Source organism: Pezoporus flaviventris, unplaced genomic scaffold (assembly GCF_033815535.1).
Source record: "Pezoporus flaviventris isolate CSIRO_AGI_PZ_B2104156 unplaced genomic scaffold, CSIRO_AGI_Pfla_v1 ptg000045l, whole genome shotgun sequence".
Taxonomy (NCBI): domain Eukaryota; kingdom Metazoa; phylum Chordata; class Aves; order Psittaciformes; family Psittacidae; genus Pezoporus; species Pezoporus flaviventris.
In genome coordinates, this window is record NW_026892593.1 from 7,191,900 (window position 1) to 7,205,600 (window position 13,701).

The following is a 13,701-nucleotide window of genomic DNA, read 5'->3' on the forward strand; positions in this document are numbered from 1 at the left end:
TATCATTTTGTTAGATACATTTTCCACACAAGGCTACCCACAAGTAGAGTATTATTTATAGTTAACAGCACTAAAACAGAAATCTGCCTTTTCTTTGTTGCTGTTGTTTAAACAGACTTTATATTTAATTGTTCTCAAACCGAGAAAGCTTTGACATATATAAAAACTTCAACACATCCAACCAGGCAGTTTCACTAAAAAAAGCCCAAAAGCAAGTAATAAGAGAGAAACCTACATAAACACCTGTTTGCTTGGCCTCAGACAAGTTTGTTGTCAAACCCCAATTCAATCTAACCCTAAAAGGTCCTATGTTCCAAGACGGCAGGCAGAGAAAATAACCTAAGTAGGCTCTCATCTAGGAATTAAACAACAGCTTTTGCTAGCAAACACCAAGGCAGTAAAGCGTATTGGAAGGAATCCCTGCCAATGTCTTTAAGAGCTTTAGAAAGCACATAATGGTTTTGCACAGAGTTTACCAGATTTATTAAGGATCAGTAACTGAATCTGCACACAGCTGAAATCCACTTTCGAAGCATTTCAAGAAATATTTAATCCATCAAGAATACATGCAACACTAATGAGACTTAGCAGCTTATCTTCAGTTCACATTTCTACAGTACATCATTGGTAGATTCAGAAAACATAAAGCATTCAAAATAGCACTTCATTAAATAAAATCTATACTCTTGTTTACTCCCAATTTTGTTATTGCAAGACATTTCTCTCCAGTCATAGCAATTTCTAAAAATTGCATTCCAATACTACATTCATACTGTGTTCTGTTTGCAGTATTAGTACAACTTTACTGTTTCAACTGGAGCCTAGTATCTCCATTCTCCTCTGTCTGGACACCAGGCTGGCAGTTATGCTTCTTGTCCACTATCACCTCTCATTCACAAAAGGACTAGGTAAAAAAGGATTCTTCCTAGTCTTACAACCTGTAAATTACACTAGCATAAGGAAACACAGGTCTGAGACTCCCTGGGTCTTGGAACAAAACCGAATTCCTACCTCCATTTGCTGATGCCCTAATCAACACACTCCTTGAGAAAGATTGGCACTATCTTCTATTCAAGCAATCATATTTTTAAATAAATGGGTTTTGAACAGAGTTTGACATGTCTACCAACTGGACCTTGCAAGTAAACAATTTCACATTAAGAGTAATCTAATTCAGCAGTAAACTGTGACACTGAAATGCAGAAACAAAGACTCATAATCTGCAGCCATTGCTATTCACTTCCAGTATTCCATTTGCATAAGGCAAACGTATTTCTGCTCCTCCTCATGCTTTCATTCAGGTCCTTAACAAACTTTTATGACATACCAGTTAAAATTACTACTCTAGCAGCAAATTACTCCAAACAGGACAGCCAATTTAACTATTCAACCAGCAGAAAACTGAATTAGGCATTTAGAAGTGCCAGAAAGAGGGCAAAACCATTCAGCCAACAACACAAGGCTTCTAGAATGGCTTAGCTGCTCATTAGACATGTACTGCTTATTTCCAGCATTCCAATGTGGATTTAGAAAGGAGGCAAGACCCTTTTGAGTTTTACTGGAAACTATTAAAAAAAGCCCAGAGACTCAGAACTCCCACAATTGTGATGGGTAACAATTTGTATTATAAGCCAAACAACTACAACAGCTTCATCCATGCAAAAAAACCCAACACATACTGCATGCAGGAAATTATTTTCCCAACTTCGCAAAGAAAGATGGGATACAGGTAGCCATTTGATTCCCACAGTACTTTAATTCCAAGAAATAGAACATATTACATTCTAGATGATCATAGAATTACAAACGTACTTCACAGCTTCAACAGAAATTTTCATTACAGTACATCGATTTCTTCTTTAAAAGCAATCTGCTTAGAGCAATGATTGTAAAAGACTTCCTGTCCACTCTGGTTGCCTAGATACTGTTATATTTCACTAAAGATTTAATCAGGTACCTTTGCTAAGTATATTACACACTTCAAAGGCAGTACTCCATTTCTAAAAAGCATGCATGGAAAAGTAATGAGGTAAGAATTTATATACTGAAGCACCAGTTATATATGGTGTTGATTCCTTTAAATAAGTAGCTTTATGGAAAGCATTTTTAATTTCAATATTTACATAGTTACACGTAATACTACCGTTTACATGCATCTCTAAATACAAAGACATAGCTCCCATATATAGAGCTATGTTCAGCATTGCTACTTGATTAAGTTCATACTGAAACATACAGGAAATAAGTCTTATTCAGAGCTTCAATTATGAAAGCCAGAAGAGGAAAGCAATTTATTTTAGCAAATTGATTCTTAAATGTTCTATGCCAGCTACCCCCATCAGCTGAGATCCTGAAAGAATTCTATCAAAAGAAAATTTTAACAGTTACGCAAAAATATGTCTTTTCAAGAAAGGGGCTAGCCATCATTTAAACCAAAGTGAAACAGAAAGTCAAAAGCTGACCTGAACAGGTAACATACTCCCAAATCACAGAATAATGAATATGGGTATCTGTGAAATTAGGTGATTTTTAGGCCATTTTGCTGGGATACCATGAAGAGATAAATGATACTTTACCTCCTGTTTCATACACAATCTCTAGACAATTCCAGAGATTTTGAAGCTGGCTCCACAGCTTTACAAATTCCAGTGGCAAAGCCAGGATGATGGGAAGCACCTTCCAAATCCCCAACTCTAACACTTCTTACAGCTATAATGTCAAAGGGTTATGAGCAGTCACAATCATGGATAATTAGACTATAACATCATAATCATTCCTTCATTTTCCACTCTGAATTTTTGTTAAAAAACTAATTTTGCCTTGTCTGTTCCTACTTAATGGGCAAGAAGAGCAAAATTTTAGTGTAAGAAGAAATGAGTTAAAAACTTTTCTTACATTCCAAATTGTCTCAGCAACAAGAGATTATTTTTGTCTTAATCATCTAACATTTCAATATCTTAATTATTCTCCCACTCAGAAACATCACTAAGTTGAGCCATTTCAAAACCTGCATTTTCCTGAAAATTTTCCACTCAAAACTTCTAGCTCTCAAAAGTTCAAAGTTCTGATTCTTTCAACTGCTCTGTATATTACCAACTTAAAAACTTTTTGGATACAGGATCTCTCAGGTGAAGCCAACTAACTTTTCCACTTACAGAATAACAAAACAGTAATTTACACAAAGCCGGAGGTAACAGCAGGACACTGCACAGACAAAGGCAATAAATAGAATAGCTGACCTCAGGTAGAGCTGGACAATGACTAAGATTCAACCTTAAAATAGCAAGCTTTTCATCAATACAAGTTGTCCTATATATACACATCTGGGGAGAAGAAAAAATAATCTTTTACCAGCTAATCATCAAATCATTTTAGATCTTTATTTCAGCATTTCCACGGCAGAAAAACTTCACACAGAACACCTTAAATACCTCTTTTCTACTTCCAGTTTTCTATTTTGACATTTGCCAGGATAGCATATTACAGGAAACACTGTAGATGCACACCAAGCTCAGTAGCAAAACTGACTTCAGAATTTCATGCCCTCTGAAGTTGGATCATGGCTTGGTTTCAAAATATTTAGCGAGGCTGTAGCATGTGCTGACTATTCCCAGAGGGCCAAAACAACTAAAATGTGGCAGCAAAAGAACAATTCACTTTGGTGATGTGGTATGATACCAGCAGAGTCGTAACTCTTTCTAGCACAAAGCCCAAGTTCAAGTTGTGCCAAAAGAGACACACAAGGAACTGCTTCTGATATGAGCTAAAAGTAATTTCTCAAAAGTAGGTTAGCTTAAATACGCAGTCATTGCGGAATCTATAGGACTGAAGTAAACTGACTTATCAGAACAATGATGACAACAAATTGTACCACCAGAAAAAAAGTAGGAAGAAACTAATTGAGTCAGTGTATTATAGAACCTACATGTAGTCTTGAGCACCACTGATACTGGGAGCGAATGGCTTACCAAAAGTATCTTACCAGAACATTTTTGGTCTCTTATATCGGGGCCAATGGAAATACTACATGGTTTTTAAACGACAACTTGAAGGAAAATATTTTTTTTAGAACTTAAAATGTTTTCTAACTCTTAAAATGTATTTTAAAAAACCTTAATGCCTGATGCAAAAGGTAATTTTTATACATCTGTAACTACACCTTTTAATCAAGAGACAAAAAAAGCAATCACCACTACTGATATCACAACATAGTACAAAACATACAGTTTTTCCTTAACCCTTTCTAAAACAACGATCACTTCAGTGAATTTTTCCCTAAGGATGTTTAAGAATTAAAAACATTATACAATCATAAACGATGTTTTTATGAAAAATTCTTCCAAAATTAAGATTTAAAATAATGCAACAGATGACCTGAAATCACTAAAGATAATTTATATTGTAGTGAAAAAAATCTATGCACACATTACAAACCACTATTATGATGTTGTAAATTATACCAACATTGAAATGGAAAAAGACAAGCATAAAGAACCTAAACTGCAATTATACAAACAGCCATAGCTGAATCGCTGTGTTTTCTGTACATCCATAAGTTTCCTTTCACAAAAGCAAGGGGGATTATTACACTATGGGAATCTAACGATTTTGACTTTGAAATTATTGTTATACTTAGTACAAAGACTTGAGGATTTCATTGCCTTAACTACAAAGTCAGACATAAAAGTCCACATAAATAACATCCTGATTGTCAGAGACCAATTGTACCATATTAAAATGCAAGAGAGCTCCTAGTGCAGAATTCCTGCTAAATCTAAGCAACAGACAAACAAGGGAAAAAAAAAAAAACTGAAACAAAACAAAACCAACAGACAAAACTATTAGACACTTCTTTTAGGTACCACAAAACAGCTTTTAAAGAAGAGGTGAACTTGGTAAACATCTGTAGATAGTTGCCTGTGAAGGTGAGAGGAAATTCTGCCAGAAATGTTTTAGACTAGGCAGGTCTAAAGATGAGGTCAACAGCTCTGAAAATGTGCAATGTTTGTTTGTGAAAATAAGGCTTTTTTTTGAGAGCTTTGATAAGTTTAGACTTCGAAAGTCTTTTTTTTTTTGTCTGCAAGTATGAAGAGAATACTCTGGAGGAAAGGTAAGACGAGAAATGGTACAAACAGCGTATCTAATGTGTGGTCAGGTCTGGAGCAAGACGGGTACTGCCAAGGACTGCAAGGATCACACTGTTGAAAAGATGAATATCCAGTGGGAGTCAGTTGATTGAGCAGACAAAGATGCAGGTCTGTAACAAAAGAAAAGCAGCCAGAAAAAGACTCCTGCAACGTGAAGATTTAGAGGAACAGCGGAATAGAACTGTTTTAGTTACAGACTTAAGGAATAGAAAGAACTGCAATGAAAAAGACAAAGAGCAGTACTATGTCTTAAGTTAAAAAACAGGTATCTTTAAGATCAACAAGACGTTTCAGTATGAATCACAAGGATCTACTCAGGAAGTGAAAAATGGCTCTGTTGCTCCTAAGTACAAAGGTATCCATTGAACTTCAATCTACAAACATGATTATTCAGAAAGAAGACAGATAACTAACGGCTGACAAATATACAGTCTGTGACCTGCTGGATCCCAGGATCCACTTTAGAACATTTAAGACACATCTATTGCCTTTTCGATTCAAGATACAGGAAATTCAGTGTTCAGGTTCTTGGTATTAGGTGAAGAATGTGATAATCCACAAGACAAAGTGCTAAGCCTATAAACTCATGCTGCCAGTTTGAATGTATTCAGAAAGCCTGATGAGCTAACCTCATACCAGAGGGCTTTCTACTAAATGAGGTACTGCCTGTTTTCCTGCAATTGGCATAAATTCCATCTTATGTGCTTTAGCTAATTTAATAGAAACGTACTTGTAAATCCACACCTGATCTGGGTCACATGTATATTAATGCAGCACACAGATCAGTCGCACAGAACCACCATCTCCCAACATGAATAGAATTACATTCCTTCTGCAAGCATCACTGGAATTCTTATTTGTTCTACACTAAAATTAAGATGAGGAACCACGGAAGAGAAAAACAACTTAGGTCTACTCTTTCTCTACTTGGAAGCCAGCCAAAATAACACTGCTTTTCTAAAAATCACACTAAGTATACGAGTATACCTATAAGAAACTGCAATGGCAAAACCACTATAAAACAAAATAATACTTCAACCAGGAAACAGAAGTTTAAGAACTGTCAACTTGACAAAAACGTTAAAGCGCTAAGGAAAAGTACTTTTGTATGTTACATTTTTAATGCTGTATGTGTTTTTTGAGTTCCCATGACATTTAAGTATTTCTTTGTCACACAGTGATATAATTTTGAATGACAGAAGCCTATCTATTTAATGATTTTAAAAAAACAATTTCTATGTATAAACAAACATTTTGAATTTGCCTTACAAACTACATGCTCAAATTCAGTCTACTTCTAACAATGAGGACGGTGCTCAGAAATTTTCCAGTAAAGGTTTCTCCTGCTACTGGGATAGCACATTGAAGTGCGTAGGATTACAAGTTTAAAATACTGCTGTACATGGATCTCGTTCAGAATCCAGTATTTTTATTCTATGGCCTGCAAATTTGTGCAAAATGATACACCAATTCACAAATACGTTGAAAGTTAGATATTCCAGGCCAATACTACTTTGCTCAGCTTAAATATGTCTGCTTCTTTCTAGGAGGAGAACAACAAAATATATATCTAACATGGATCAGTGATATTGCTCACAAAGTCGTAGTGTAGGTACAGTAATGTCACATCTATCTCTTAATTAAATCAGTGCAATTTCCTGTTTTAGAAAAACCTTCAGGAAAACATATAATGCAAGAAATTACATTTTAAGGCTAGAAATAGGCTGATTTTATAAAAACATATTCCCTTAATTGAGCATTCTAGCTCAAGCTTCAGCAGGATTCTCTAATTACTACATAAAGATATAATTTTTATGGAAGCTGGAATAAATCCATCCTATTGGGTTAATAGGTACACAGCGATATGCTCTTTATCTACATAGTAAGGTATTTTAGATGTCTCTCACACACTGTATTTTCCTGGCAGCAGCCCACAGTTTGCACTTTTCCTTTCATTTCAGTATCTTTTTGACAGAACAAGCCCATACATAGATGTAAGAGTACAACCAAGTAAATGATAAACTATGACATATGGGCTGAACAAGCAATTGGGAAAGTGAACAGTGAGAAGACAGTGACTCTAGTGGAAGTAACTTTAAATAGTTTTGCCATAAGATAAGGCATTCACATAACATTTAAGACATCTGACACAGTTACAAGGAAAAGTAACTGAAAAACTTTCACTCCAAGACATGCGAAATACACAAATACATCCATAGGTGTATATACAAAACCTCGAAGATCAGTAAACATGTAGGTAATTTTTGTTTAAATGATGATTCAAACACTCATCCTAAAGAAGTTAGCCTGCTAGTTTTCAAACCTCCTTTTACTGGGGGAAAGGGAAATACTAAACCAACTGAACTACTGCTTAGATCACTATGAGAAAACACATATATCTGAGCATTTGTTCCATATACTAAGATTTTATGAAATTCCAGCAGAAAAACATACGTTTCTCAAAAGCTGTTCTGCATTATAAACAATTTATAAAACTTAAAAATAGAAGCTCATAACACAGGGCTTTAGATGTAACAGCATTAAACAGCTGAAAATGGTGACAAAATTAATTCTAAAATTTAAAGTATCTTTCTACAGATGGCAACTTTATCCATATCCCCAGAACATGATTAAGAGATACGAAGATGACTACCAAACTACATGTACTAGAACTTCCACAGCAAAAAACAGACTGAAAAATCATTTTAAATGCCTTGTCAAAAGACATATAAAGCATTACTCTGACACCTTTGAAAAAGTCAATAACATCTTCTGCAGTACTATTATTGAACCCACACAGGATAATCTTTCCATCCAGCAATCTGAGGATTCCAGAGGCATAAAGGACTAGGCACAGCATCAACCAGAAGCCTATCACTTTCTGGAAAACAAACCAATTAAAAAAAGCTCTAATCGTTCCCCTCACAAGCAAATTTTACAATCCATAAACACATTTTAAAACATTCCTTTTTCCCATAGTAGTTTGTTTCATCTCTTCATCTATACATGAAAAAGCTTCACTTTCCTGTTCCTTTTTGGAGCTATTTTAGAATTTCACAACAGAAAGAAGTTATTTAAGAGGTCTATTACAACGTCTGCAGTGAACAAAGCACACCAGATGAGTAATCTAGCATAATTACCGTCGAGGTTTGACTGAAACTGTAGCTCTGGGAGAGGAAGGGCTGCACGAGGAAAGCTGCAACTCAAAAGCTCCTTAACTCAGGATTAAGAGGATCCAGTCTGGTTTAGCTATATGGGATATACTGCAAAATTCCCTACATCATCAATACAATACAAATCTTTCAGCATTCAGCTGTCTGAAAGTTGTACAGTATTTTTAGTTCTGCACAAACGTATTTATAATTAAACCTCTTTTCTCTTGTATAGGCATTTTTAAAATCATCTAATTTTACTTATCTTTAAAACCAAGCATATCCCTTAAAATATACAAGAGAGTCAGCTTCAAGTACTTGTTAGCAAAACTCGGCAATACATGACAGCATATTATGTAGGTCATGTAATTTGTGGGTCACAGATCTGGAACCCCATCTAGGTTATACTCCCCAAACAACTTCCACAAAAATAAAACACCACCAGAAGTTAAACGGTGCTTTGCTGTGTGCTCCTTTGATTCTTTCCGCACTTTATTCTTGCAGCAACAGTTTAGACGTTCAGGTCTACAAGAAACATTAACAGCGAACATCCTCCTAGTTATCTCCTTCCTCTGAGCCGAGGCACGCAGAACCCACGTCACAAGTTTCAGATGTTATCCCCTTCAGATGGAAGCCAGGGCCCGCTTTCAACAAGGGCCCCGGGGCAAACGACACCGCCCCGTTTCCCCAGCGGGCCCTGTCTCTAACCCGGGAAGAAGCCGAGGCGCCCATCTTCGTCTACGGCCGCTGTGTCCCCCTCCTTACCCCGGGAACGAACCTCTGAGGGGCCACGAGCACAAAGCCCACTGAGGCGTTACCAGGGGCGACCATCCCACCGCCCGCCCAGCCGCCCTGCAGCCCCCCGCTGTGCCGCCTCAACGGCGCCCCAGTTCGGCGGGCACCTGCCCGGCGTCACCTCAGGCAGGGCGGCGCACGGAGGAGGGAACACCTCACCTCAGGGCTATGGGGTTACTTCATGGGACCATCGGCTCCCGCCAGCCCTTACCTAAGAGGAGCAGCTTGACCTCCCTGGCCGCCTTCTCGCCATCCTCTCGCAGGTTCCTGTCGATCATCTTGCTCCTCTCCACCGCCGCCTTGTCCTCGGCGCTCAACGTGCAGCCCATGCTGGCGAGAGGGCTGGCTTTATTTAGCTGGGAAAAGAGAAACGACGAAGCGGTGGGGCTTCGCGCGCGGAACCGCCGGAGAGGCGCTGAAGGGAGGAGGTGGGGAGTGAGTGCCTACGAGCTCTTTCTGCTTCCCTCCCTCCCTCACCTGAAACGCAACGGCGGCGGAAACACCAGACACCGAGTTTACCGCACTCACAAGCGAGCGCAGGGGAGCGGGAGGCTTAGCCTGAAACCCGCCCCGGGATAAGCGGAGCGGGAGCAACAGCGGAACCGACGCACAGACCGGGGCCGCCGCGGGCCGAGAGGAGGCTGCAGCTCCCGCGGCACCGCCCCCGCCCCGACGGAGGCGATCGGCGGCGCGCACCGCCCACACGGCGGCGCGGAGCGGGGTTGAGGCGGGGCGGGCGGGGGCGAGAGCGCGCACAGCGGGAAGGGCGGGGCGGCGCGGACCGCGCGTGCGCACGGCATCGGCGGGCCGTTGTGGGGGGGGGGGGGGGGGGAAAGAGGGGGGGGTGGAGACGGGGTGAGAGCAACGGGAACAAAACGGGAACGGTGTTTAAAACGGGCCCCGGGTGGGGAAGACAGCTTTCCTCCCATCAGGCGGTGCCACCGAAAGCCCAGCTCACCTGCCGGCGGCGGGGAAAACCACTGAGGGCTCGAATTTAAACGTTTGTGGGTGGGCGGTTCCATTGGCCGGTGGGGCGGGGGAGCGCCGGGCAGGGCTGTACCACCGCCCGCAGGGGCGGTTCCAGGGGGTGAGGCCGCCTGAGGCGTGGCGGGGAGCGGGAGGTGGCTGAGAAAGCGTTCTGCTCGGCCGTAGTCCCTGCTGTGTGGTCTCGGCGTGGGGCCCTTCTACCCTGCGAGAGGGGCTGAGAGTCCGGCCCCCACCGGCGTTGGGTGCCTTGTAAGGGAATCGTCCCCTTAGGAGCGGGACGGGGCTAGGGCAGCGCAGGGTTTGCTGCTGTTGATGCTCGCCGGTCAACTGCGTGTTCCCCCATGGAAAGAGAGCCAAGGGAAACGATCCCAACCCCGGCCCAGAACTATTCCATTAACTTCCTTTTCATGTGCCTCTTTACTTGCACAGAGCTCGAGTGTAGTCCTGCACGTCCACATCAGATCCAGGGCTTGTTTTGTTGCTTCACTGTAGTGTTCTTTAGTATCAAGCCCCTAAGAACATGCAGCGCTCCCAGCTCTTTCCCCAGCATGCATATACTGAGGTGTTTGGAGTAGAAAAGAAAGATCTTGTTGCCTTGTACCTGAGATCATCCAGTCCAACCTCCTGCCCAAGGCCAGGTCAGCTGAGCTACTGCATGACCCCTGGCTCGACTTGTGAGCGCAGCCAGCTTGAAACAAAGTACATTTCACAGAATATCATAGATAAAACAGCCTGTACATGAGATAAAGTGAGATAAAATGCCATGAATCTCAGCAAAGTCTCAGTCAAAACATCTCAAAGACACAACAGTCTACACAAGGCAGACCTGTTAAACTGAGGTTAATCTTCCCCAGTGAGTCCTTCGGATGTTTTGATTCTGTAGGGTATCAAGGGTTTCTGCCCCCAGAATGTGCTCAAAAAAAAGCAGAATTTTATAGTACAGGAGATGATTTAGCATTAGAGTACAAAGACTTTAGGTCAGACTCAGATATTGCTACAGTTGGTAAATAAAAAGTTTTCTTGTATAATACTTGATGGAAAAGTGTATCAAATTCATTTTTTTATTGGATGTGTTGGATTTTCTTCTTCACAGGGATCTTTGCTAATGGTGAATAAACCATAAGAAATGATGTAAAATGAAGTAGATAACGCTCAATTAAACTGACTTCAACAGTTTTTTAACATTTTCTGGTTGGTAATCATGTACTCTAGCAAAGTATGGTATAAAATTCTTTCTTAAAGAAACCCTGAACAACATTAACTTTTAGAACTTAATCAGACCTCTGAGACATCTTTAGTGTGAGGGTGGTGAGGCACTGGTACAGAGAAGCTGTGGCTGCCCCATCCCTGGCAGTGTTCAAGGCCAGGTTGGACGGGGCTTGCGGTAACCTGGTCTAGTGGAAGGTATCCCTGCCTCCCATGGCAGGGGTTGGAACTGGATGAGCTTTAAGCTCCGTTGCATTCCAAACCATTCTGTGATTCTGTGATTTTATTTGGCCATCTTCATTGTGCTGCTGCTTTGGAGAATGGCTGGGCATCTGAGACTTACTTCTCTGCCACCAGCCGTTTGCCTACCTGGGTGGTTCATGTACATGCTCCACTTTCTGTTCTCTTGTGCAGACTGGTACCATAGGATAAGAGTTTTTAAAAAACAGTTTAGCTCACATATGGGAGCTTAGTCTTGTTTTAGGGCTCCTGGCATCTTCTGTGACAATGTGAGAGGTAGTAATTTTGACTGCTGCTGAATGGAGTTAAGCAAGAGGAAAATAAATAAGCTTAGGGATAGTTTTCTGGCTTGGAAATAAAGGATAAAAATAACATTTGAATATTGGCAAGTGAAAGGGTGCCGATTAAGGGATAAGAAAGCAGTAAGCAGAGATTGTAGTCGACAGAAATGTGATAATGAGAGATGTAGATGTTATGAAGATGAAGACACTAGGATACCCCAACTTTGCATGGATTTTGTTTCACTTAATCACGCGCCTGGCACACACGTTTTCATACCTCTGACTAGGAGTGTCTGCTACGGTTCTATCTCTGCCCTCTTACCCTTTTAACACTGTCACTATGCCTGAAGTGTAAAGGGTGAAGTAGGCTGGAGCTCCTTTTATCTGTCTACTGTCTGCTTTTTGACACATTTAGCTAGTCTGAAATACAGATTTCATTCTGGTTTTAGTCCTTTTTTTTTTTTTCTTTCCTTAATTAGGGACTTTTCTGCTACCTTTTTGCTATTACAAACACATGGATAAGGTGTATCTGTTTGTACATGGATGACATTACCAAAACCAGGGTTACTCCTGAAGATCTGCTTGCATATATTTTTTCTGACATGCACGTTCCTTGTGTTGAAATTTGCAGCCAATTTCTGTTGATATCTTAATTTTAAAGGTGTAGAAGAAATAGTTATTTCAGGTTACATGGGCTTTTCCAATATTCTTTCCTTATTCTGTCTTCTTTGAAATAATAAAAGGTATTTTCAACCATATTCAGTGATGTGAGTTGTTTCGTTCTACTTCTAGAATAACAGCCCAGGGGATAAATTATTGTATTCTAGAGTCACTTCATAACAATGGAAGCTCTCAGGAACATGGAAAACAGTGCCCGATATGGTTGAAGAATGATTGCACTAACTAGTGTAGCCAGGAAGCTTTTAATACTCAGAAGAAACATTGTCTGAACTTTTAATACTCAGAAGAAACATTGTCTGTGCTGTGCTTTACAGGTACTCTCTTATATGATGTTTAGTTGTAGAGCAGGGGAGACCTGAATCTCTATCCGGAGCTAGTAAAGATCTTTACATGATGCCTTAATGTATTTTCTTACAAATTAAAATATTCTACTACATAGAAAAGAAGCTGTAGTTAAATATAATCTGCATTTGGGCAGTACACCATCTATTAGTTTTATTCCAAAATGTCAGAAATGTGTTTGCTCTAACCCATTGATTAGACTTGCTTCACAGCAGTGTGGTTATATGAAATTGCGTATTTCATCCCTATAGTTAGAACTGTATAATTTTCACTTATCCAACAAGTTGGGAGATTGCTCAGAAGCTGTGCGAGTTTTTTGCCTCTTCAGTCCTGAGAGAGGATTGTTTTAAGAGATTTTGTTTGCTTGTTTTAACAAAAAATAGATGTTGTTTGGTATGACCTCCTTTTGGCTCCCCATCACCTGCTCTTGGGCTCAATTTTCTCTTAGGTTATGTTTAGTTATTACTGCATGTGCTTAATAGATAGAATTCTCATGTTTGATGTGGAACATATAGTGGTTTGTGGGCATAATAGCCACCCTCCAGCCTTCTATTTTGCTGGTTTTCAGATATTAATTTAAATTATCTGATTCAGCCACTTTTTTGCTCTCATTTTTAACGAGACACAGTATGCAAAATCATGTATGAGAAATTGAGTGTAATCGTTATGAAAGAAAGGAAAGTGGGCAGGAATTTTAATTTCTATGTATCTTTGGAAAAGTAAATAGACCAAGGTAAAGTACTTTCTGAATAAAGCACATAACTATATACATAATTATAGCTCAATGCCTAAACTAAGGTAAAATTTTATCTAATTCATTTATTGTGCTAAGAAAACAAAATGCTCCCAGGATTCAATGCAAGGTACCTT

General features: G+C 39.9%; 1 protein-coding gene across 1 annotated transcript in view; it reads right to left on the reverse strand.

Moving 5' to 3' along the window:
* LOC133276492 (guanine nucleotide-binding protein G(i) subunit alpha-1) overlaps positions 1–9,518 on the reverse strand; it is a 33,865-nt gene extending 24,347 nt beyond the window's left edge. Inside the window, exon 1 of the mRNA XM_061467342.1 lies at positions 9,306–9,518. Within this exon, the coding sequence (XP_061323326.1) occupies positions 9,306–9,423 (118 nt within the window). The 5' untranslated portion in view covers positions 9,424–9,518. The remainder of the gene's footprint in view (positions 1–9,305) is intronic.
* Positions 9,519–13,701: the final 4,183 nt, after the last annotated feature.